This window comes from Camellia sinensis, chromosome 4 (assembly GCF_055761805.1).
Source record: "Camellia sinensis isolate YWXY chromosome 4, ASM5576180v1, whole genome shotgun sequence".
NCBI lineage: Eukaryota > Viridiplantae > Streptophyta > Magnoliopsida > Ericales > Theaceae > Camellia > Camellia sinensis.
In genome coordinates, this window is record NC_138964.1 from 74323596 (window position 1) to 74349463 (window position 25868).

Sequence of the window (25868 nt, forward strand, 5' to 3'; positions counted from 1 at the left end):
ATGCATCATTCGCGCATCCCAAGGCGGGGGCTGTGGCCACCTTTCGTTTTTGCATTCATTCTGTTAATTAATTAGAAATTCTGTAATAATTTATGCATTTCTTATTCAGACTGTAATATTTATTTGGACCCTCCGACTGAGGGCAACTATGTAATAAGTGTGCGTGAGTGTGTGTATGTCTTCCAATCCCACGTCTTTCTTCCCCTTTTATTTACCTGCTTTGATGGTTAGTAATAAGACATGTTTAAATTAGCATACCTTATGCTATGCATGCGTGCATCATTCATCAGTATTGCATGCACCGGACTCGGCGCATCATGCTAACTGCATTAGTATTTCAAATCTAACTTGAATACATGCTACTTGAGCATTTTCACATGCCCTGTTTAGGTTCGCCGAGCCTATTCTAAATGCATCATGCATGTGTTGCATTAGACAATTTGACATGCACTAGGACCATGCATGTTGGCTAACTAGTTTACTGTTTTGGCTCGGAGTACTCGGTAAGCTTTTATGCTTTAGCATATCTCACGCGTGTGAATGCTATCATGATAGCATGCTTACCATGTGGCTAGATGCTTATGTGATTAACTATTTGAATGCCTGTGGGTGAAGGTTGGATTGTCTGAGTTGGAAACACTCGTTGAAATCCGTGTTTTAGCCTACTTGCGGGTAGCAAATTCCAAAATATTTTTCCAAAAATAAACGGATATGCAATGTTTATTTCCAAATTAGGCAATCTAGTCTATACTTGTTTGTTGTGCACATAACATAGTAATTCTAGGCTAATAACTGGAATAAGAACACATAACGTTTTCAAAAAAGGATATCACGGTTAGTAGAGGCCGATCTTCGGATCGGGCGAAAGGGGGTGCTCATAGCTGACCTTCCCCAATCGTATCCTAGCTCCCGAGCCGAGGCAACTCTGGTGATGACGGACATGTGGCCTTCAGCACCGAGTCAGGGTTCCCTAAATTCCCCCATAAAAAATATTTAGGTGGCGACTCTGTATCTGGCAAAGCAGTCCATGTTTGGCACTTCTTTTTCTAAAAACCTATTTTCTCAAAACGATTTGCCAGATTTGGACTCTTTGGTTCAGATTAAGAACTGTGACATAAATCGAGTCCGAACTATAGTGAGGCCCACGGGCGCGTGCTACACATAGTACCAAAATCATGGCTCCAAAAGGGCAAAACACACACATGCGCATATAAAGGCCCATAAGCTTGGCAACAATGTACAATCCTCAAGCATGAGCAAGGCATGGTAAACATGAGAATGTAGCAATGCAATAAGCTCTGAAATGATGTCAAGAGTGATGCCAAATCTCACATGTAGCACAAACATGGCATTCATGAAGCTCAAAGCATTAAGGCTAGCAAAGGGATTGCACCAAGTCTACAAGTATCAAGCCCTGAAGGGGCAAGATGGCCTAAAATAGTCCCAAGGCAGGTCAATGCAAGATTAGAACATCCATGGAACGAGGCTAAAATATGCTAGAAAGGTGAGCGCAAAAACAAAGGGCATGCAAGGCTACAGAGGATGCATTACACTACACCTATCACAACCGAACATGGTATGAATTATGCAATGAAAAACAGAGTTATAATGTGTCAAAATAAGCCCCAACACCCAATGAGATGTCATCCCAAAGACCTAATCACGGAGACATACACAATGACCCAATGTTGAGGCACAAAACAACAACTCTTCAAAGCATTGAAAGGATGGAAAACATGAGTGTGTGGCTACACTACATGGACTGAAATATGATTTCAAAATATGCCAAATCATGAGAATGGTATGAGGAATGCATGTTGGCTTAGATGCCCAAAGCTAACAAGCTAGATTGCATGGTGGCTATACAAAGCATGGCATATGTGACCCAAGCAAGCAAAATTAGACCTCAAGCATGGTAAAACAAAGCTAAAGGCTTCTCAAAGTTAAGCCAAACATATAAGCATGGTGGTCTAAACACAAGGTGCATGTTAAGGCAAATGAGGGGATTGCAAAGCAAGTATATGAAGCATGTAAGAGCCGACTAAACCCACCCAAAACAAAGTCATGGCATGCTAAAACAACACCAAAAACCCACTGAAATGAGGTAAATATGGGCTAAGCAAACACGCTATTAAGGGTTTTCCCTCCCCTATTCAAGACTTCAAAACCACTTCACCACCACTGAAAATCCTCTGGATTTCTGTGGTGAAAAAGTCAAGACCAAAAGGGTTCAAAGCTCAAAGAGATGATCACAAAATAAGGCCAAACAAGGCCTAAGAGGAGGTAGACAACCCCCAACCCAAAAGTGACCTTAAACAAACATATTTAGCAAGAAAATATAGAAGTTTTTTCAGTTGGACACTAAGCTTAAAACAGTATGCAAGTATTCCTAAAAGCTTAAGCAAAAATGGGAAATAAAAGAGTAATTTCTCACCCTTGAAGAACACTTCAAGAACACCAACTCCAACACCTCCTTTTGATCAAAACCAACTCAAAAACTTTGAAATTAACTCCTTAGCACCTCAATAACTAAAGGAAAGTGTAACGCTAGGTGCCTTAGTGCAAAAATATGAACAAAAACACCCTTTAGAACACTGTTACACACACAACTATAGAGAGAGAGGAGATATAGGGAGAGAGTGATATATCTATTCTATATCAGTTGACTGAACCCCTGGAAAGGGAGGGGAGGCCCTCCTCTTATAGGAAATCCAATTCCAAGCTTCCAAGGGAAGCTAAGTGCAAGGATGAAATCCCTCCATACACGTGTATGGAGGGCAAAGTCTGTGCTCACCAGCTGGCACAGCTGGCATGCACAATGCCTAAAAAAGGGAAAAAAAATGCCCTGGCCAGGAAAAGTGGCCGATCCACCAAGAAATTGGCCGGCCGACCAAATATAGTGCCGATCGACCAATACATTTGGCTAGTGGAAAAAAAACAAGGTCGGTGGGTCAAGGGGATGGCCAACAAGCCACTTCCTACCCTCAGGTGCAAAAACCACAAGTTCTTGGTCCACAACCAAGCACAAAACAGTCAAGTTGAGAGATCCTAAGGTAAGGCGCACAACCAAAACTTCTCAGATCTCAAAACGAACACAAACATGGATGATCATCGAGTGTTGAAACGATGACATCCAAGTCTTGAGGATGGTCAAAAATGGGGTGTCTACGCTCACGAGAACTGTACATCAAGGATTAACATAGGATAGATTTTTGGAACTGTTTTATGACAAGTATTTCCCCCAAAGTATGCGAGATAAGAAAGTGACTGAATTTGAGACCTTGAGGCAGGGGAATAGGACTGTTGTAGAGTATGAGGCGCGGTTTGCCAAATTGGCCCGATTCGCACCACACGTGGTGGATACAGACTACAAAAAGGCGAGAAAGTTTGAAGGTGGGTTACAAATGGCTATTCTCGACCAAATTAATGTGTTGAAACTACCTACATATATTGATGCGTTGGAAAGGGCAGTGATTGCTAAAGGTAATGTTACCGCTCAAAATTAGGTCTCGGAAAGGAAAGGGAAAAGACAGAATACCCAAACCTCAAGGGGCTCGATAACACTGCCAAATAATAAGTTGAACTCGGGGACTTCTCGTACATCTACCTTTACCCGTGACTCGGCCCCAAGTTGTCTAGATTGTGGAAAGAGAGACCGTGGGATTTGTTACCGACTAACAGGGGCATGCTTCAAATGTGGAAAGACAGGTCATTTGGCCAGGGAATGTCTGCAGAAGAATCGATAGAATGGAGAGAGAAGTGCTACAAGTTCAGCTAGGTCAACCCCTACCCCAACGACAAAGGCAGCTACGAAACCCACCAACACTAAGGATACCACCAAACAAGGAAGGGTGTTTGCACTAATTCCGGGCGAGGTAAAACATACTGAGGTTGTGGTATCAAGTACATTTTCTATTAATGGTTATTCTGCACATGTATTATTTGATTCGGGCTCTACCCATTCCTTTGTATCAAAAGCATTTGCTAGTCATTTAAACAAGCCAATGGAGCCACTACCTTATGTTTTGTGTGTGTCCTCACCATCAGGGGAGTCCATGGTATGTGCATTTATTTATGTTGCATGTGAAATCCTAATTGGGGATGTTTGGGTAGATGCCAACTTGTTGCCTCTTGATATGGCTTACTTTGACATAATTTTAGGGATGGATTGGTTAAGCAAGTATCACGCGACTATAGACTGTGTGTCAAAACAAGTTACTTTCCAACTCCCGGGACAATCTGAGTTTGCCTTCAAAGGTCAAAGGGTAGTTTCCCCACCCTATTTGATTTCTGCAATTAAAGCATGCAAGTTACTACAAAAGGGGTGCCAAGGGTATTTGTGTAGTATTTTAGATGAACAACTAGTGAATGGGAGCATAGATGCAATTCCAGTTGTACGGGATTTTCCGGATGTTTTCCCCGAAGAGTTACCAGGGGAGCTAATCGATCGTGAAGTTAAGTTTACAATTGATGTACTGCCAGGAACTCAGCCTATTTCCAAAACCCCTTATAGAATGTCACCTGCTGAAATGAAAGAATTAAAGGTTCAACTACAAGACCTCATTGACAAAGGATTTATTTGCCCAAGCATTTCTCTTTGGGGGGCACCAGCCCTTTTTGTAAAGAAGAAAGATGGAACCCTTCAGTTGTGTGTAGATTATAGAGAGCTTAATAGGTGACTATAAAGAATAAATATCCTTTGCCTAGGATCGATGATTTGTTTGATCAATTACAAGGTGCACAAGTCTTTTCTAAAATAGATTTCTGATCTAGGTATCACCAACTAAAGGTTAGAGCTGAAGATGTCGAGAAAAATGCCTTCCAGACCCGTTACGAACATTATGAATTTCTAGTTATGCCATTTCGGGTCACTAATGCAACATCGGCCTTCATGGACCTGATGAATCAAGTTTTTAAGCCCTACTTGGACGACTTTGTGGTTGTGTTTAGTGATGATATCCTTATTTACTCAACAAGTGTGGAGGCTCATGAGACCCATCTATGGTTAATTCTTCATACTCTTCGGGATAAGAAACTGTATGCAAAATTAAGGAAATGTAAATTTTGGCTACATGAAGTGGGATTTTTGGGGCATGTGGTGACAAAGGAGGGTGTTTCTGTTGACCCACACAAGATTGAAGCTATTGTGAATTGGCCGACGCCTACAAATGTGTCAAAAGTGCGTAGTTTCTTGGGTTTGGCCGGATACTACCAATGGTTTGTTAAAGGCTTTTCCAAAATTGTGGTGCCACTTACTTAGTTAACCCAGAAAGGTGTATTATTTGAGTGGTCGGAGCAACGGGAATCTGCCTTTCAGGAATTGAAGACAAGATTAACTACAGCACCTATTCTAGCCTTACCATTCGGTAGCAAAGGATTTGAGATTTTTAGTGACGCTTCTCACAAAGGTTTGGGCAGTGTACTTACGCAAAAGGGGAAGGTCATAGCATATGCCTCACGTCAACTTAAACCCCATGAAAGGAACTACCCCACACATGACCTTGAGTTAGCTGCAGTGGTCTTCGCTTTGAAAATATGGCACCACTATATGTATGGGGCTAGATGTGAAGTCTACACCGATCATAAGAGTCTTAAATACTTCTTTACCCAAAAAGAATTGAACATGCGACAGAGACGGTGGTTGGAACTCATTAAGGACTATGACCGCGGTAAAGCGAACACAGTTGCAAATGCCCTTAGCCGAAAGAGTACAGGAAATTTGGCAAGTTTACTCACAAGACAGGAGGAGCTACAACACAATTTCGAAAGAATGAATGTAGATATTATATTATATAATCAAAACGGGATGCTAGCAGCAATGTCAGCCCAATCGGCGTTGATGAAAGAGATTAAACAGTGGCAAATGGAAGATGAATATCTATAGAAAATTTGTGGGGTAGTGGAAACGAAGCCAAGGTCCGGATTCATGATCGAAAACTCGGCATTGAAATTTCAAGACAGGTTATGTGTTCCGAATGTGCCAGAAGTTAAAAAGAAAATTATGGAAGAAGCTCATAACTCCAAATTTGCAATACATCCGGGTAACACAAAGATATACCACGATCTGAAGCAGAATTTTTGGTGGCTGGGTGAAGAGGGAAATTGCAAAATTTGTCCCGAAATGTATACACTGTCAGCAAGTGAAAGTAGAGCACCAACGACCGGCGGGCCTACTACAACCCCTCCCAATTCCAGAATGGAAATGAGAACACTTAACTGTGGATTTTATTGTGGGTTTACCACAAACTTCCCGGGGTATGAACTCTATATGGGTTATTGTGGATAGATTAACTAAATCAGCTCATTTTCTTCCTATAAAGACTCAACATAACATAGATAAGCTGGTCACCTTATATGTGGATGAAATTGTGCGGCTGCATGGTCTTCCAGTTTTGATCATGTCTGATAGAGATCCGAAGTTCGTATCAAGATTTTGGCGAAGTCTGCAGGATGCTTTGGGAACAGAACTGAAATTCAGTATAGCCTTTCACCCTCAAACCGATGGACAATCTGAGAGAACCACACAAACGTTGGAAGACATGCTTCGGATGTGTGTTTTGGACTTCAAGGGAAGTTGGGAAACCCACCTACCGTTGGTGGAATTTGCATATAACAACAGTTACTACTCAAGTATAGGAATGGCACCCTATGAAGCTCTCTACGGAAGAAAATGTCGTTCCCCCGTGTGTTGGATTGAAGTCGGTGATAAATCATTGATTGGGCCAGAGCTTGTGCAATTGACAACAGAGAAAATTAAAGTTATTCAAGAAAGGTTGAAAACTGCGCAGAATAGGCAAAAGAGCTATGCAGATCACTGGCGAAGGGACTTAGAATTTGAGGTGGTTAATCATGTTTTTCTAAAAGTTACACCAATGAAGGGGCATCCAAGATTTGGTAAGAAAGGTAAATTAGCCCCCCGATATGTTGGTCCGTTCGAGATCTTAGAAAAGATAGGCCCCGTAGTCTATAGTGTTGCTCTTTCGTCTAGTATGGAGCAAGTGCATAATGTATTCCATGTTTCAATGTTACGAAGTTACTTGCAAGATCCATCCCATGTTATAGATTATCAGCAAGTTACTTTGGATGACAAATAGATTTATGAGAAAAAACCAATTCAAATTCTGGACCATCAAACGAGGCAATTACGAAGTAAAGAGATTCCTATGGTGAAAGTAAAATGGCAGGAGCATTATGGAAAAGAAGCTACTTGGGAGCGAGAAGAGGAAATAAGACAACGGTACCTAGAATTATTTACGACCTAAGGTAAAACAAGTTTGGGGACCAAACTTATTTAAGGTGGGGAGACTGTAATAACCCGACCCTCTTATATGCTTTATATCCCTGCGTCTATGAGAAATTACATGCTTAATATGAATTCCATGCGAAGTTATACTTATATGTATGAATTGTTTGATTACATTTTCTATCTGTTAATTATTGAAATATGTCTGTTAAAATTAAGAAGTTAACTCGAGAGTTTAAAGACCGTACAGGCCTAATAAACTGAAATTGAGCCTGTGAACATGCTAGTGGGAATTTTTAAAGACACTTGGGAAGTTTAATTGAAAATTTATTTTTGTCTAATTCATTATGGCTCGTTCGGCAAGTCTAAAGTTAAAGACTTGTATAAGTGTTATATAAGCCCTCTTTGAACTCATCCTTTACATATGTGTTGAGTGGAAAAATCTGGAGAAGCTTGAAGAAGGAAAAGAGAAGAGAGAAAAGAAAGGCAATTAAGAGCTTGAGGAACCTAAGAGCATTCATGATTGAAATTCTAGGTGAGTGTAACTCAACCTAAATTCCCCAAATCTTCCTTTGATTGATGAATATCAATCACTAAATTGAGGGTTTGTGATCACCCAAATTAGGGTTTGGACCTAGAGAATGTGTTTCAGATAAAAACCATGATAACTATTAGATTTCACTACGTCTATTTAAAATATGAATTAATTCTTGTATTTTGAGGTTGTTTATGTTAAGTTGAGAAATGGCTTTAAGATTTACATGTTTTGATTTCTATATTGATTGTACTTCTTTTGGTTCATTATGGTTATATAATTGCCAAGCTTTATAAATGATCTTTAAATAAGTTATGATCTATGTAGGATTAAAAATCATGTTGATTGTATCCCTATGTTGTGTTAATGAAAGAAATCTTGCTTGTGTTTGGGCCTTGATATGCTTTTGAAAGCTAGTTTTTGATGAATTTCGGACTGCCCAAAATAGGGTATACGACCGCATGTGCGAGGCCTTTGGCCACACGTGCAGGAGGCACAGCCGCACATGCGGAAAATAGGGGAGGAAATTGGGTGTATTCTACTAAAAAAGCACGTGCGGCACACCTAGTCACACATGCGGCAAAGACTTCCGCATGTGCGGTCCAAGCTGAGAAATTCTATAATCTTCTTTTGGTCTGTTTAAGCCTCCTGATGTGTCTAAATGCCCATTTGATATTTCTGTAATACGTTGAATTACCCGTAACGTAACAAATCGAACATTTGGCAAATAAAAGAAAACAAAGGAATAACAACATATTTGGTGTACTTACGGGTTATGTATTATATGTAGGGCATCTGCAGGAGGGGATCATCAATCACCCGTATCACTGTGAGTGGTAGTAGCATAGTGTAATGTTCTGATCACGTATCACATTATGCACATATTGTTTAAGATCCTATTCACTCCTTAGTGAATGTCCTATGTTATATGAAATATATTGATATATGTTGAACATTGGCATGTGAATTTTGGGCCTGAGGCCGTTTTGTATATTCTGATGGGCCTAAGGCCGTTTTGCTATTATGATGGGCTTGAGGCCGTTCTGTATATTCTGTTGGGCCTGAGGCCATTTTGTATTCTGTTGGGCCTAAGGCCGTTCTGTATTCTAGTGGGCCTGAGACCGTTCTGTATTCTAGTGGGCCTAAGGTCGTTCTGTTCAATATGGGCTTGAGGTCGTTCAGAAATGGAAAATGGGTGAAATTATGAAATGTGCATATGCAATATTGACTCATGCTCGTACTTTAATTTATTTGCATTGCTATCATTCACTGAGCCTTGCTCACTCTATTTTCCTGTATGTTTTGTAGGTAATCAACTTACGGGTCACCCTAGGTTAGCCCAGAAGCCTGTAGCTGAACCTATTTTGCTGGGTCACTGCATTGACCCTTTGTTATATGTTGGAAACCCTATGATGGCATGTTTTGTTATTATTTTGGGAACAACAAATATGTACATGAGTATTGTCAAAACTTAACTTCCAAGTTGATCTTTATTGCGTCTTATAATGTGTTAGACACATGGAATGTTATGTATGTATAGTAATGCATCATGATCCTGGTACTTAGACACAGTTCAATGATTGTTTGTTCTTTCATTATCTAGCTTCCGATCAGGCCCCGAGGTTGAGTAACATTTTAATACCTAAGTTAAGGCCTCATTTTAGGCCAGTCATGTCCAAACTTTCAGGGGCAGGGTTTGGTCATGACAGTCATAGTCACAATACCAATAACCAGTAATACGATAATCATAAGCATAAAGTCCAACAACAATTATGAGAATTCTACAATAGCTCTCTTGCTTGAAAAAACAACAAAAATCATAAAAAGAAGTGGTTAACAATTTTAACATTTCATTCTCAAACACAAGAGAATATTACAATCTTGAACAACTAAACATTTTGAAATAAATCTGAATACTTAGAGCGGACTTTCACCTCTCGTTCCCAAGTTGCTTCATCAACCCCATGGTGTCTCTATAACACCTTCACTAACAGGAGGCTCTTGCCGCTCAACACTTGTTCTTGGACATCAAAAATTTGAACTGGCCATTTTTCGTATGAGGCATGCTTATCTACCTCTAAGTCGACCCAATCAAGTATATATGAAGGGTCAGGTTCATACTTTCTAAGCATAGATACATGGAACACGTTATGAACCCTAGAAAGTTGTGGCGATAAGGCCAAACGACATGCCACTTCCCTAATTCGCTTTAAAATCTTAAAAGGTCCAATAAACCTTGGAGACAATTTTCCACTCTTTCAAAACCTCATCAAATCCCATTTTGGCATGATTTTAAGAAACACATGGTCACCAACCTCGAAGGATAGAGGTCACTTTCTCTTATCGGCATAACTCTTCTATCAGCGTTGAGCCGTAGGTAACCTCTTTCGAATGAGAGCAACTTTGTCGATTGTCTCTCAATATAATTATTGGTCCAACATCGGTGTATCACCCACCTTGGCCTAACAAACTGGTGATCTACAAGATCGGCCACACAAGGCCTCAATCGGTGCCATCCCAATACTTGCTTGATAACTATTATTATAAGCAAACTCAATGAACGGTAGGTGTCTCTCCCAAGACCCTTTTAAATCAAGGACACAAGCTCTAAGCATGTCCTTCAAAATCTGAATAGTATGCTCTAACTGTCTATCGGTCTAAGGATAATAAGTGGTGTTAAGGGTCAAATTAGTTCCCAACGCCTCTTGAAGGCTTTGCCATAGCCGGGTAGTGAAACGAGGATCTCTATCCGAAACAATGGTCACAGGGACCCCATGAAGTCGAACTATGTCTCTAATGTACAACTCTGCCAAATAATCAGTTGAGTTGCCGGTTTGCATTGGAATGAAGTGCATAGACTTAGTCAACCTATCAACAATCACCCAAATGACATCATTACCCCCATTGTGTTATGCCCAGCTACAAAGTTCATGGTAACATGCTCGCATTTCCACTCGGCTATAGGTAAGGGTTGGAGCAAACCCGCTAGTTTTTGGTGCTTTACCTTCACCTGCTAGCAAGTAAGGCATTTTAAAACAAATAAAATAACGTCTCGTTTCATACCTCTCCACCAAAACCGATGCCTAGGATCATGAAATAGTTTAGTCCCTCTCAGATGAACAACAAGGCGTGAGTGATGAAATTCTCGGAGTATTGATGTTCAAGCCCTTCTATTCTTTCCTATTAGAGATCCTCTCACAAATTGTCTCCACCTCACAGTCATCCTGTTCTGCCTCTATGACACTGTTAATCATGGTGGGTTATGCAATTAAGGTAAACAAGGTAGCCCCCTCACTAGACTCACCCAGATGCAAATCAAACTCACCGATATCACCCAGCATATCCCATTCTCAACTGGCCATACTTGCCACACTACTGATAGATTTCCAACTCAAGGCATCAACCACAACATTGGCCTTCCCTGGATGATAGTGTAACTCAAAATCATAATCCTCCATAAATTTCATCCATCTCCGCTGGTGTAAATTCAAATCATTTTGGACAAACAAGTATTTTAGACTCTCATGATCGGAGAAAACATCAAACTTCTCGCCATACAGAAAATGCCTCTAAATCTTCATGGTAAAAATTACCACCGCTATCTCTAAGTCATGGGTGGGGTAGTTCTTCTCGTGAGTTTTCAATTGTCGTGAGCCATAAGCCACAGCCTTCCTTTCTTACATCAACACACAACCAAGCCCATCTTGGGACGCATCACAATAAACGTTATTACCCAAGCCCCTTCATGGAATTATCAAAATTAGTGCGGTAGTCAACCTAGTCATAAGTTCTTGAAATGACTTTTCAGAAGTCTCGTTTCACACAAATTTGACACTCTTCCTTGTCAACCTGGTTAATGGTGTGACTAGTCTAGAGAAGTCCCTTATGAAAAGACGATAATACCCAGCTAAACCTAGGAAACTCCAGAGTTCAAATTCATTATTAGGTTATTCCCAATCTTACACAACATTTATCTTAGAAGAATCTACAATTACTCCTTCTCTTGACACAATGCCCCAAAAATTTCACTCCAATACTCGCATTTCTCAAATTTAGCATACAGTTGGTGCACTCTAAGAAAGTTGAGCACCATCTGCAAGTGTTCCTCATGTTCCTCCTTGGAGGTTGAATAAATCAAGATATTGTCCACAAACACAACCGCGAAACATCTAAAAATTCTCGGAAGACTTGATTCATCAAGTCCATAAAGGAAACAAGTGTATTGGTTAAACCAAAAGGCATTACGAGGAATTCATAGTGGCCATAACGCATGCAAAATGCCAATTTTTGGATATCCTCCTCCCTGACTCTCAACTGATGGTACTACAATCTCAAGTCTATCTTCAAAAAACAATGAGACCATTTAAGTTGGTCAAATAAGTCATCTATTTTAGGTAAAGGATACTTGTTCTTAATGGTAACTCGATTCAATTTACGGTAATCGATAAACAGCTGTAATGACCCATCATTCTTCTTCCCAAAGAGAGCCGGCGCTTCCAAGGTGATATACTAGGGTGAATGAAGCCCTTGCCTAAAAGTTGCCGGAGTTGGATCTTTAACTCATGTAATTCAGCGGGTGCAAATCTCTATGAGGCCATGGAAATTGGTGTCGTGCAAGACACTAAGTCAATGGAGAATTCAATCTCCCGATGAGGTGGAGACCTGGTAAGATCTTCAGGGAAAACATCTAGGTATTCACAAACTATCCTTAGTAAATCATTCTGAACGGTGCTACCATCACTGGCTAAGGAAATGGAAAAGAAGAAACTAAGTCCTCTTCAACTCTTAAGGTCAAACAAGGGTGGAATCAAACTGTCACCCCATTCACAAAGAAAATAGAAAGAATCCTTGGTAGGGGTACATATGGACACTCGACGGCGCTGACAATCTATAGTAGCTCGGAAGTGTGTCAACCAATCCATACCCAAAATAATGTCAAAAGAGTGCCTATATAAGATGATAATGTCAAAAGTGAGTCGGCGACCTACAACCTCAATCTCACAAGAGCGACTCGACCCAATGCCACTCGATGCCCAGCCGGTGACTCAACCCACAAAGGAGACTCCAATTGATCAATCTCTAACCCCAATGCATAAGCAAAAGTAGTAGATATAAATGTATGCGACACACCCGTATCAATCAACACACTAGCCAAAGAATTGAACACAACAAAATTACCTCTCACAACAGAGCATCCGAGCAATTGCTCTGACGTTGTAACAATATACAAGCGTCATCATGGCCTCTAATCAACCTACTCATCTTTCAAAGCATAGGCATGCTGTATTGATTGAGCAGAGGTGGCTCCCTGATTAGCTCATGAGATCTGGAATGAATGAGCCTGCTAGTGGCTATAAGTCTGCCTCGACCCTAATACGCCAGATGCACCTCCCAACTGCGGGTAAACTCTCCTCAAATGCCTCGACAGACCACACTGAAAACATGTAGGTCCTTGTCTCCTACTCTGGGACCAACTTTGAGGTCAATTTGGTGGTGGTGGTGGTGGTGGTGGTGGTAACATCTGTTACCTTCGTCTCTTTTGAGGGAAGGCACTGGCCTTATGACCTGGTTGGCCACAATTGAAACAAGTAAATCTGCCCTGAGCATTTTTTCCTAGGCCAATATTCAACAACAGAAAGGTGGATCTAGTCTGGCGTGATTAGGGCTGGGATGAAGTAGAGCTCCTATGCTTCTGGTTAAGTCTGAAGTTCCCCGCGACTCCTGACCCGTAGCCCTCAAAGTCTCACCTCATTGGCCTACATTGTAATCTCTACATCTGCCACCGCCTCTACAAGACGGTCATAATTCCGGATCATGTTTTCGACCAACTTTAAAAAAAAATTGGTTCTCAATCCCTTCTCAAATTCTATGCAACGACGTTTTTTGGTTGCCACCAACTGCGGTGAAAACCGGGACAAACTAGTGAAGGTTGCTTCAAACTCAGCCTCTGATAGGTTTAGTTACTTGAGGTTTTGAAATTCTTGCCTCAGTCTCTCCCAAGCAGTGGGAGGTAGGTATTTGTCTTGGATAGCGGTGACAAAAGCTTTCCATGCCAGGCCCACTTTGCCTTTGACGTACTTCTACCATTGCCCATATCTCCTTTGAGGTAGTAACTCACCAGAGTAACCCTTAGTTCAATATCATTGATGTGATGCATCTCAAATGTCTTCACCATTTGCTTAAGCCACTCGTCCACCTTCTTGGGCTTTGGGATATCGTGAAACTCATTCTACCTGGCTCGCAAGAACTTTTGAGTAAGAAAGCCCTCCTTTGTCTCCACGATGCTCTCTCAGGCTTGGTTTTCAGCCCTCAAGATGTTCATTGACTCACTCAAAGCCTTCACCATTTCTTAGGCTAGGGTACCCATAGCAGCTTGACCTGCTTGTTCTAGGACTCTTGCTTGTCCCACTTGCTTGGCCATGTTAGCTTGGCCTGCTTGCTCGACCATATTAGCTTGGCTGAAACCCTCTTCTTACACCAGAACCTCATGGACTGGTACTTCATGAACACCTCGACGAGGCCTACCACGCCTCCCACCCCTACCACTATGTGCCTGACCTCTTCTTGACATCTTAATTAAGGACAAGAATAAACAATTTAGCGTACAATCACATATGTGCTCGCAACATATCGCACATGTCCCATCATAATAGTTTTATAAGTTATCATTTCATGTAAACACTTAGTTTCACTCCACATAAGCACTTAATCACATAAACACGTACAGATGTAGACACCCCATTTTTGACCGCCCGTAAGACTTTGGCGCTTTGTCATGTGCACTCAATGATGAAAGTTACATTGTGTGTGATTTGAATGATCGACGAAGGACTCCAAGGTCAGGCTTTGAAATAGTCCCAACATCTTCCTGTTTACCTTGTTTATCCTTCAGAAATCCCTTTTTCAACATTGTTCCACCTTACACTAAGCTTGAAGTAGAGAAATAGGGGAGTACGTTGAGGCCCAACCGTGGCTCACTGGGAGCCGGACGTGCCTTGGTAGCAATAGACACTATTCTGGGTGAGAGCTTGCCAGCTATCTATTTTTGAAGATATTTTCGACCTATTTTGCTCAAATTCTATAAATATGAGGTTATATCTCTGCTTTGAGGTTTGAACAATTTCCGAGGAGTACATACACTCATTTGAGAGCTCCTTCTTCTTGTACAAGCCATCTTTGAGCAAGCTTGCCATCTTTGATTCCTAGTTATTCACCATATACGCCCTTAAACCTTAACCTTGGGGCCTTGGTTGAACCTTGAGAACCATAATTCAACCTTCAGAGTGTGTTAGGATTGAGTCTGCTCAACAATCAAAGCTTACTACATTTAAGAGTTATAAGCTTGTAACTTTTATTTCTTGCTCTCATTTCACTTCATTTTTAGTTATTTCTTGTGTTCTTGAGCTGTTTTGAATCCATGTCAAGTGTTGAAACTTGGGTTTGAATAAGCTACCGAAGGTGGTGAGGATCAACACCCTTACTTGTACCTACTTTCATCGGTCAACCCTTTGTTTTTTGACAATTCTTTTCTTTGACTTTTAAACTGATTTTTAGAGTTTAAAAAAGGGCTAAAAACATGGTTTAAAGTCCCAAAAGTTTGGGGGTGGGGGGGGGGGTTGTAGATCGCCCCGGAGAACTCCCAGCTCTGCGCGCGATGGGCACGAATCCCATTTTGTTCTCTAGCTACTACAGTTCAAACTCAATGTCACGGTTCTGAATCTAATCTCACAAAGTGCAATGCGAGACAGATAAATCACCAAAGAGTCCAAATCCGGCAAATCGTTTTAGAAAACTGATTTTTATAAAGAAGTGCCAAACATGGAAGTGTAACAACACCATAAGCTCTGAAATAAGGTATGAAATGATGCCAAAACATTCAAACAATACAAGCATAGCATACCAGAGTCCTTAAGGCATAAGGCTAGTAAAGAGGATTACAAAGGGGGCATGCAATACATGGCACAAATGCATGAACCAACCATGGACAGAGCTCAAATAGGTCGAAATGAAGACCAAAACATGCTGAGATGGAGGCTCAAGGGCCTAGGCACAATGGCATACACATTAGGCCATAAGTGAGGCAACAATGCATAACACTCAAAGGCACTTAAAGAGTGAATGAAGTGGAAACATGGCAATGCTATAAGCTCTAAAATAACATATGAAATGATGCTAAATCATGTACACAACACAAATGAAGCATGCTATGGTGCTCAAAGCTTGAAACCAGCATAGGCATTTACACTATAGCTATGCAAAACATGAAGCGTGTGACAAGGGCAACCCAAAACAGTCCTAGAACATGTCAAAATGAGTCAGAAACATGCATGGAAAGACGCCAAAATAAGCTAGTATGAAGGGCATAAAGCATGGATTATGCAAGGCAAATAAGGTGGATTACACTACACCTACCAAGACCAAGCATGGGATGGATTTGCCAACAAAAATCAGAGTTATCTCATGGCAAAATAAGCCCAAAAACACATTGAAATGATAGCTCGCAAGCTTAAGCATGAAGGGCATACGCAATGGTTCATGTTAAAGGCACAAAGGACCAACCCTCTAACGCATTGAATAAGTGAAACATGCAAGTGTGTGGCCACACTACATGGACTGAAATCACATTTCAAATGATGTCAAATCATTCAAATAGGCCAAGCAATGCATGCTATTGGACTTGATACACAAAGCTAACAATCTAGAATGCACTATAGCTATACAAAGCAAGGCATGCATGACCAAAACAACATAAATCAGAGCTAGAGCATGCTAAAACATGGACAAAAGCTTCTTAAAGTTAAGCCAAAATCATGCTTGAATGACATATTAAAGCATGATACACATTAGGCTAGTTCATGGAATTGCACTACAAGTGCATGGAGCATGCAAGGGGCCATCAAACCCACCCAAAACAGAGTCATGGCATGCTAAAACAATACCAAAAACCTACTGAAATGGAGTGAACATAGGCTAGAAAGACATGCTACATTGTGAAGCATACAAGACTAGTTTATGAAATTTACACTACAAGTGTATTAAGCATGCATGGGGTGATCAAGGAAACCAAAAACAGTGGCATGCCATCTCAAAATAACCCCAAATACATGCTAAGAACAAGCCAACAAAATCTTAATAAACATGCTCAAACATGAGGCATATGAAGCAAGAATGTAAAACACAATGAGAGGGGATGACCTTCTCCTATTTAGGACCCCAAAATCACCTTTCCACCACTGAAAATCCTCTGGATTTCAGTGGTAGAAAGGTCATGCACAGGCTAGAACAAGAGCCAAAATGGATGGCCCAAAACAAGGCCGAAGAGGGGGTAGAACATCCCCAACACAAAAGTCACCTGAAACAAACATGTTAAGGGCTGGAAAATAGAACTTTTTGCAGTTAAGAGTTAAGCTTAAATCAGCATGCAAATGGGTCTAAAAGCTTAAGCAAAACAAAGGGTTAAACGGCTAGAAACTCACCCTTGATGAACACCTTCAAGGCTGCAACTCCAGCACACTTTTTGAACCAAAACCAGTCCAAAAACTTCAAAACAACTTTAAGGGACTTCAGCTCCGAGAGTATGGTGTTTGAGTGTGTGTTTGTGTGTTAAAGTATGAAGAATATGCACTTTTGAACACAAATATGAAGAGGAATGGAGACGTATAGATATAGATGATATGTATAGCTTCAATAAAAAAATCTGAACCTAAAGCATGAAGGAGGAGGTTCTTCTTTATAAAGAATCAATGCTTAAGCTTGTTGGATAAGCTTGGGGTCCAAGGCCATCCCTCCATACACGTGTATGGAGGATGGTCATGGTGCCTTCCAACTGTGCCAGCTGGATGAAAATATCTCCAAAAAGGTCACAAAAAGCAGTCGACCACTTGAAGTGGTCGGCCAGCTACTTGAAGTGGTCGAGTGACCACCACAAGTGGTCTCCCAAGATAAAAACAGGTCAGCCATGGTGGGAGAGAGTCTAAAGCATTAAAACAATGCAGTGGTGTGGTGGCCGACTAGAAAAGATGGCCCAAAGACCAAGGAGACCAGTTGGTAGACCAGAAAACTGGCTGGCGGGGAGGAAAGTGGTCTCCAAGGGGAAGAACTGGTCTCCCACCCTTGTACCACCTTCCAAACAAGGAAAACAAGGTTTGTACAAAAAACAAACCAAAACGGATGCAAGACGAAAGTTCGGGATGCAAAGCGCAAAGCTGAAAGCCTCGAAAACTAGTCTATGAGCACCAAAAGTGGTTTACGACCACAAAAGTGGTCTCCCGGGTGACAGTGACGAAGAGATCATAGCTCCACCAAAAGGACCTCAGGCCACCACTAACCCATCACCTCCACATCTCAACCTAATCCATACACTACTATCCACCTACAACCCAGCATATACATCACCCCGGCCCATTTACCTAAGCCTGAGGTGTTCATTCCAGAAAACACAAACTTCTGTATAATGGATGCACATGGACCCCAATTATCTCAAACCCATGAACCCACTACTTCTGAGCTAATATGCATGATTAAAAATCTTCAAAGAACTGTGTTAGATTTAGCCTTTGGGATTCTGGCTCCATCATCGACCACATCACATACCAGGAATTTCAAACCAAAAGGCTCCCCAATCTTGAGGCGAACTGCAATTGAAAATGGCCAACCTAAAGCTATCTCAAGTCTGGGTGATGACATGTTAACAACTGGGCTCTGCTCCGTTATAGCGACCCAATTCCTTGGCAAAGTGGAGGCAAGGGGAAAAAATAAGGCCGAGGCAAGTATTGATCCTTATGAACAGATTTAGTGGGCTATTAAGGCGTTGAAGGGTAAAGGGCTAAACAAATAGCAAGTACTTGCAGTTGTTGCAAAAACTGTGGATGATACTTCTGTCACTCAGGTTAAGAGCATTTCGACTCAAGGTGTAAGCTAGGAAAAAGGCTGTCGTACCAGAAACATCCCTTTTAGCTCTAATCCTACACCCATAAGAGGTCATCAAACCCAGTCAACACCTGCCAACCCTTCTGTCAACCTTGGCAGGACTACAAACCACACCTGTAATCCCCTTTGCATGACCTTGTCCAAGGCTCTCTAAATTTTCATAGGACAAGGCCATCTCAAACCCCTTGACCCTCGGCCTCTCTTTGATCCCCTTCCATCCAAGTATAATGCTGCCAAGTACTGTACCTTCCATCAACAATTCGGTCATGATACTGACAGTTGCTTCCGTCTTCACCATGAAATACAAGATCTGATTGATAACGAGGTCATTGCCGCACTAGGTCCTACAAAGTCTATCAGCACTGGATCAATGAACTGGGGGAGGGGGGGAATAATGTGACTGTGTGATCGAGGATGAACCACCTACTGATGGCGCTCACTTTACCCCAGATGTGGTGGATGGCACACACTATTTTAGCATTTCGAAAATGTTATTTATTTTACTTCCTGAACTGGGTGTTGAGTCAGTCTTGTTGTATTGTATTGAGTTAGCCTTATTGTATTGAGTCAGTCTTGTTGTATTGAGTCAGTCTTGTTGCGTCAAAAGTTGGTGATTTCGGGGGTGTTAACTCGAACATCACTTTCTTGTTTTGTGCTTGTCTTTTACACTCTTTCTTTTGTGTTTGTTTCTGCCATTGAGCCAGTTGCGCCAGAAGATCTAAATGAAACGACATTACTTTTCCACTTACTTCTACTATGCCTTTAAATTATTGCGTTGACCAAAGTTTTTTTTCAAAACTGTTTCCAAAACTGTGGTAAAAGCATAGAGGAAGGAATTCCTCGGGATTTGCAAAAATTTGATCGATTAAGAGGAAGAGAGGCGTGCTAAGCCCTTAATGAATGAGATCATGTTTGTTAATGTGACTATTGAGAAGGATCCTGGCTTGATCCAGATTGGTTCTACATTTTCTTTAGAAGAGCATGAGCGACTAGTCGCTTTATTAAAAGAATTTCAAAAATGTTTTACGTGGTTCTATGAAGACATGCCTAGAATTGATCTTAAGATTGTACAACATAGGATCACTCTCAGTGTCAAGACTTGACCCATTTGCTTTCAAACCTTGAACCCTAATTCAGAATGTTCAATGATCAACCAAAATATGAGGTTTGCATTGTCAGATTGAAAGCAACCCTTGAACTAGGGGAAATAAGGTCAGATGTGAACCAAAGGAAGCTTGCATAGCTGGATGAGAAGCATCCCTTGAAATAGGGGCAAAAAAGGTCAGATACACTTGAAGATTCAAAATTGGGTCATTTCCCAAGCCAATGGAGATCGACAAGAAAGCCAAATCCCAGAATCTGAGAGAAGAAATTTTTTTTAAAAGGGCAATCAAGTTCCTATCCATGACACTAGGGGCAAATTCAAACCCAATTGGATGGGCCCTTACATCATCAAGACTACATCATCAGCGAACAGCAGCCATACTCCTGGATTCAAATGGGTTAGAGATCCTACGACCGATCAACATGGACAAGTTAAACTTTTCGATCCTTGAGAGGCTCGCTGGGCCGAAAACCCAGAAGGGTGATTCAGGAAAAAGTTAGAACAAGACCAAAAAAAAAAAAGAACAAAAATGAAAAAATGGAAACAAAAAACAAAAAAGAAAAGAAAAGAAGTAGAAAGAAAAATGAAAAGGAAAAATAGAGTTCGCAAGGTTGAAAACCCGGAAGGTTGGCTTTGGCAAAAGTTAGAGTGTAAAATGAGAGTGTTAATACCCGATGCATATGGCCTGATTCCCATCTTTGGGATACGTAGGCAACTTCATCATGAAGTTCAGCCCCAACTATTTTCAACCTGCTTGTCTCATCCATGTTGATTTGCTTACCCTTGTTCAACTCGACTATCCTATCCATGTCCAATTGGCTCATCTTCATTCAAAATCAGTTGTCCTATTCCGTTGGAAGATTAAGTTTAGATCTAAGGTTGTGCATCCCAAGAGTTAATTCCATGTTGGTTGGCTAGTGGTCATTTGCAAAAACAATATTTGAGGATTTTTAGTAAAGTTAACTAATTTTCTCAAAAATTATTTCTTTTTTCGAAAATCGAACCATTTCTTGAACCCAAAAAGGAAAAATTTCAGTGCTCACAACCCGACTTGCATGATTTCAAAGCAGAAAGTAGAACAAGCATGTTAATCTAACTCTCATGTTGGTCAAAATTGTTTTAACAGAGAGACAAATAAAAAATGGTCAAAATGATGAACTAAGGGCACAGTCGAGTCAGGTTTTCTGCATTTTCCCCATTACCAATAGACTCACCAGAAAAGGGCATAACTGAAGGTAGCAGCAGAGGCTAAAAAACTCTCTCATCCTCCGAGCAGTGACGTATCAAACTAAGTGCAAAGCACAAATGCTGGATATTCAACCCTTCTCATAAGGTCCATAACTTCCAACTTATCCATCAACCATACCTGGGAAGGGATAAAAAATAAGAGAGATTAAAGAATAGAGAGATGAGCGCTAAGAGAAAAAGCAAGAAAAGCACTTTTCAGAGGAAAAGAGATTGAGGGCCAAAATGATGTGAGAATCACAAATGGGACAAGGGTGGAAAATAATAACTGGAGAAACAGGCTCGTCATGAACCGAGAGGTCTCCCGTAGATGGAAAGCAAATGTCCGAGTGTTGTGTTTGTTGTTTTTGTTTGTCTCGATTCATGCTTTGAGTCGTTTTGATTTCAGTGAGTGTCAATAGTTATGTTGTTTTTAATTTGCTTTTGTTTGGACTATGGTCAATCGTAGGCTCAATACCTGGTTAAGAATTCATTCTCATTTTAAATTTCAAAAACTAAATCGTGCTGTGCTCAGAATGCTGTGTCATTCCCAACATGATGTACAAAACAGAATTACTTCTTTTATAAACTACAGTGTCCACCCTTGATCAAAAGAGAGAGCAACCAAACAAGGACCTATCTGAAGCTACATAGGTTCCCGACTGCAAGGCAAGAGAAAAGAGAGAAAATTGGATCATCTAAGTTTGTTTTAACTTATTGCATTTCGGATGCACCTTCTCAAGCCTTGTCTTTTCTCCAGAGTATGAGTGTACCTCTACCTCAAGCTCAAGCTCAAGCTCAAGCTCAACCCTGCTTCATCTAAGTGCTATCCTCGAACACCATTCCCTGTCAGAGGCATCTTGGCTGGGTTTGCAATGAGTTCCTAGCAGACCAACCACGATGATGGAAACTAGAGTTCGAATGGTGATGCCTAGAATACAAAGGTTTAGAATTTTCAAGGCTAAAGTCTGGTTTAAGTACCCAGGAGTGTATCCCTGGCTTGAATCTGTATGGTAGCCCCATAGATTGAGATAGCATGTGTGCACCTCAATTCTGGATACTGAACCAACCTAGTCTGTCACCCCGTTGGAGAATAGGGAAAGTTGTTAATATGATCAGGAAGAAAAACAACATCCTTGGCTTCTACGTGCAAAGGTTACCCCTTGTTAGCATTTGAGGAACTTTGTACTGTGAGTTAAAGGTAAGAGTTTGAAGAACACAAGAGGGAGATCCCTGTTAGAGTAGAGTGGTTCATCGCCACTTGCCCCATGAGGTACTTTCTAAAGCACCGCCTTTCTTGTTTATTGCATTCTCTAAACATCATGCACTACATTGCTTGTAACATGTATCATATCATCGCACTTATTGCATTTATTTGCATCTTGTGTTATCTTGTATCATTTATCCTTTTACGCTGAGCAGCGTTTAAGATCGTTGTCCGTCGAGCTTTTCTTAGAACCTCTTCTCACGATTTCAGCGTGTTTGGAATATATCTCAGGACAAGTGGAACGTGCCCCTAAATAGTTTTCTTAGAACCTCTTCTCACGATTTTAGTGTGCTAAGAATGTTCTTTTCCTCACATGATTTCAGCGTGTTTGGAATTTATGTCACACGTCCCTAAGTAGTTTTCTTAGGACCTCTTCTCACAATTTCAGCGTGGTTAGAGTGTTCCTTTCCTCACACAATTTTAGCGTGTTTGGAATTTATCCCAAGACATGTGGAACGCGTCCCTGAGTAGTTTTCTTAAAACCTCTTCTCACAATTTCAACGTGGTTAGAGTGTTCCCTTCCTCACACGATTTTAGTGTGTATGGAATTTTTCTCCAGACGCGTGGAACGCACCCCTGTGTAGTTTCTTAGAACCTCCTCTCACGATTTCAGCATGGTTAGAGTGTTCCCTTCCTCACACGATTTCAGCGTGTTTAGAATTTATCTCAGGACATGTGGAATGCGCCCCTGAGTAGTTTTCTTAGGACCTCTTCTCTCGATTTCAACGTGTTTGAAATTTCTCTCAGGATGTGTGGAATGCGCCCCTGAGTAGTTTTCTTTGAACCTCTTCGAACGATTTTAGTGTGGTTAGAGTGTTCTATTCCTCACACGATTTCGGCGTGTTTGGAATTTATCCCAGGATGTGTGGAATGCGAGTAGTCTTCTTAGAACGTCTTCCCACAATTTCAGCATGGTTAGAGTGTTCCCTTCCTCACACAATTTTAGCATGTTTGAAACTTATCTCAGAACGCGTGGAACGTCCCCCTGAGTAGTTTTCTTAGGACCTTTTCTCACGATTTCTGCGTGGTTGAAGTGTTCCCTTCCTCACATGATGTCAGTGTGTTTGGAATTTATCTCAGGATGCGTGGAACACACCCCTGAGTAGTTTTCTTAGGACCTCTTCTCACAATTTCAGCGTGGTTAAAGTATTCCCTTCATCACACAATTTCATCATGTTTGGGATTTGTTTGTCCTCCTCTCACGATTCTAATGTGGTTGGAGTATGCCACCCTATGCATCTACTACATTATCCACTGCATTCATTACATCATACCATAATATTTCATGCATCCTTTTCATGTTGAGCTTTGTTTGGCATGTGCTCATACCTTTCCCTCATTGAAACATGGTTCTGTCTTGTGTAAGTACCCATGCTACGTTGAGGCCAGTATTGAGGGTGTCAGCAACTTTTCTGTGTTACATGTGGTTTGTTTTGTGTCCATACCTTTTCTAGGTCAAATGTGGTTCGGCCTGCACCTTTTATCCACTGCATCTATTGCATTGTAATTTGTCATGTTACATTTATCAATTAGGATCATTATCTTTCCCCGAGCAGATCATTCCCACTTATATCATGCCACCTAATTACTTGAACTCTTTCTCTTTCTACGAAAAACATAGTTTTGCTGGTGCTCGCACCACTTTTACATTAAAACTTGGTTCTATTATGTGTAAGCATCCATACTGCACTGAGGCCAGTATTGAGGATATAGGCACTTAGCCTGTGTTATGCATTGTTTGGCTCGTGCTGCCACTTCTTTTCTATATAAAACGTAGTTTGATTTGCATCTCCATTCCCTTACAATATTTGTGTGATAAACACTGCTCATGGCTTAGATTTCTTGCATTATATATCATTTGCATTATTTTATTACATTATGTATCATGTGCATCCTGTCCCTGAACTACACTGGTTTGATTCCTTGCAACGGGATATGTAGGCAACCCTCAGGTTCAACCAACTGCATTTGCATTTTGTTTGTTTGCTCAAGTCTTACGGCCTTGTCAAAATGGGCTCTCTTTGGGCTTTGACATTTACTCACGTCATTTTATCACTTCTAGCTCTGTCAAAGAAGGGCAATTGTAGACACCCCATTTTTTACCGCCATTAAGACTTGGGCACTTTATTCCAAACACTCAATGATGAAACTTACATTGTGCAATCTTTTGAATTCTTGGCGAAGAAATTCCAATTCAAGCTCTAATTCCAAACCTTGCACCCCATTCTGGCCAAATTATTTTAGACCTTAAAACCCTCTTTTCAAAATAAATTTGCAAATGCTTCTACGATGTCCAAGGCTCGCATTTCATTTAAAACATTACACTTTTTGGTAAACCGAGTAGGGACAAAGTGGAAATGAATGGAATAGAGGTGAACTCTTTAAAAAAATCTTTTAAAAACTTCTTATTTATAGGTTTGGAGTTGAAGAAAATAGGAGGGGTTAGAAGAAAACCAGTTTAGGAAAGGTGAGCATCAAACCTTTGAGAAAGTATTGAACAGCCTTCAGAAACCAGGCCCGTCTCTTGGCACACTTAGACTTTAGTTATGAGGCCCCCACCATTGGAAAGTAGATTTATGGGGCTTCTCTTTGAACTCAAGAATCATCTAAAACCAAGTTCGGATGGCGACGTTGTGGCTGCTGGAAGTTGGGCATCAATTCGTTTAAGATAGAAATAAACAACCTTTACTAAAATAGGCATATCTCTTTACACACTTAGAATTTAGATGTAAGGCCACCATCATTGGAAAGTATACTTCTGGGGCCTCAATTTAGGCTCCTTTTTCTCTTCAAATTTGATCTCAAATATTTTACACTCAAGTCAATTAAAGGAAGAGCTGTAACGGAATTCCTGGCCAACCACCTAGTAGAAGGAGATAAGGCAGTGGAATACTTGCTCCCAGATGAAAACATTCTGCAAATGGAGAAGGAAACATGGACGATGTACTTTGACAGAGCATCTAATCAATATGGTTATGGAATCGATGTGTTGCTGATAGCACTGGATGATTCCCATATACCTTTAGCCTTCAAACTCCGGTTCAAAGTGTCCAACAACGAAACTGAATATCAAGCATGTATTCCTCGTTTGGAAGCTGCCGTAAAACTAGCGGCGATAAGGTTGGATGTAATCGGAGACTCGAACTTGGTTATCTCTCAAGAAAACAGAGACTGGAGAGTCAAAGAGAATAAAATGAAGGCTTACCATCAGACTCTAGATCTCCTGATTCCAATGCTTGAAAAGCTGACGTTTACACACCTGCTAAGAGAGAACAATAGGTTTGCTTATGCACTGCCAACTCTATCTTCTATGGTAGACATCCCATTGTGAGTGAAGATGTGCCTAATTGTTATTGAACAAAAATACACGCTGGCTTATGAGACCATTCCCGCAATAGATGAAGTGCAAGACAAAAAGCCCTTGTATTACGATATTCGAAACTTTCTAGAAAATGAGACGTATCCACCAGGGGTAAATGCCAAAGACAAACAGGGAATACGACATCTGGCCGTTTAATTTATCATCTGTGGAGGTTAGCTGTATAAAAGAGGTCATCTGGAAATG

General features: G+C 40.9%; 1 protein-coding gene across 1 annotated transcript; it reads left to right on the forward strand.

The window, feature by feature from the left end:
* The first annotated feature begins 3248 nt into the window (after window positions 1-3248).
* LOC145823841 (uncharacterized) lies at window positions 3249-7094 on the forward strand. Its single transcript, XM_082923369.1, has 4 exons — window positions 3249-3483; window positions 4162-4544; window positions 4790-5037; window positions 6287-7094. The coding sequence occupies exons 1-4, from the start codon at window positions 3249-3251 to the stop codon at window positions 7092-7094; spliced, it is 1674 nt and encodes a 557-aa protein (XP_082779495.1).
* Window positions 7095-25868: the final 18774 nt, after the last annotated feature.

What these genes read in the sequence shown, in the direction of transcription:
- LOC145823841 (XM_082923369.1), top strand. Translation starts at nt 3,249, where the DNA reads ATGCGAGATAAGAAAGTGACTGAATTTGAGACCTTGAGGCAGGGGAAT. An exon ending in CTGAAATGAAAGAATTAAAG is followed by an intron (nt 4,545 to 4,789) that starts GTTCAACTACAA and finishes CACCAACTAAAG; the next exon opens with GTTAGAGCTGAAGATGTCGA. An exon ending in ACTCTTCGGGATAAGAAACT is followed by an intron (nt 5,038 to 6,286) that starts GTATGCAAAATT and finishes TATTGTGGATAG; the next exon opens with ATTAACTAAATCAGCTCATT.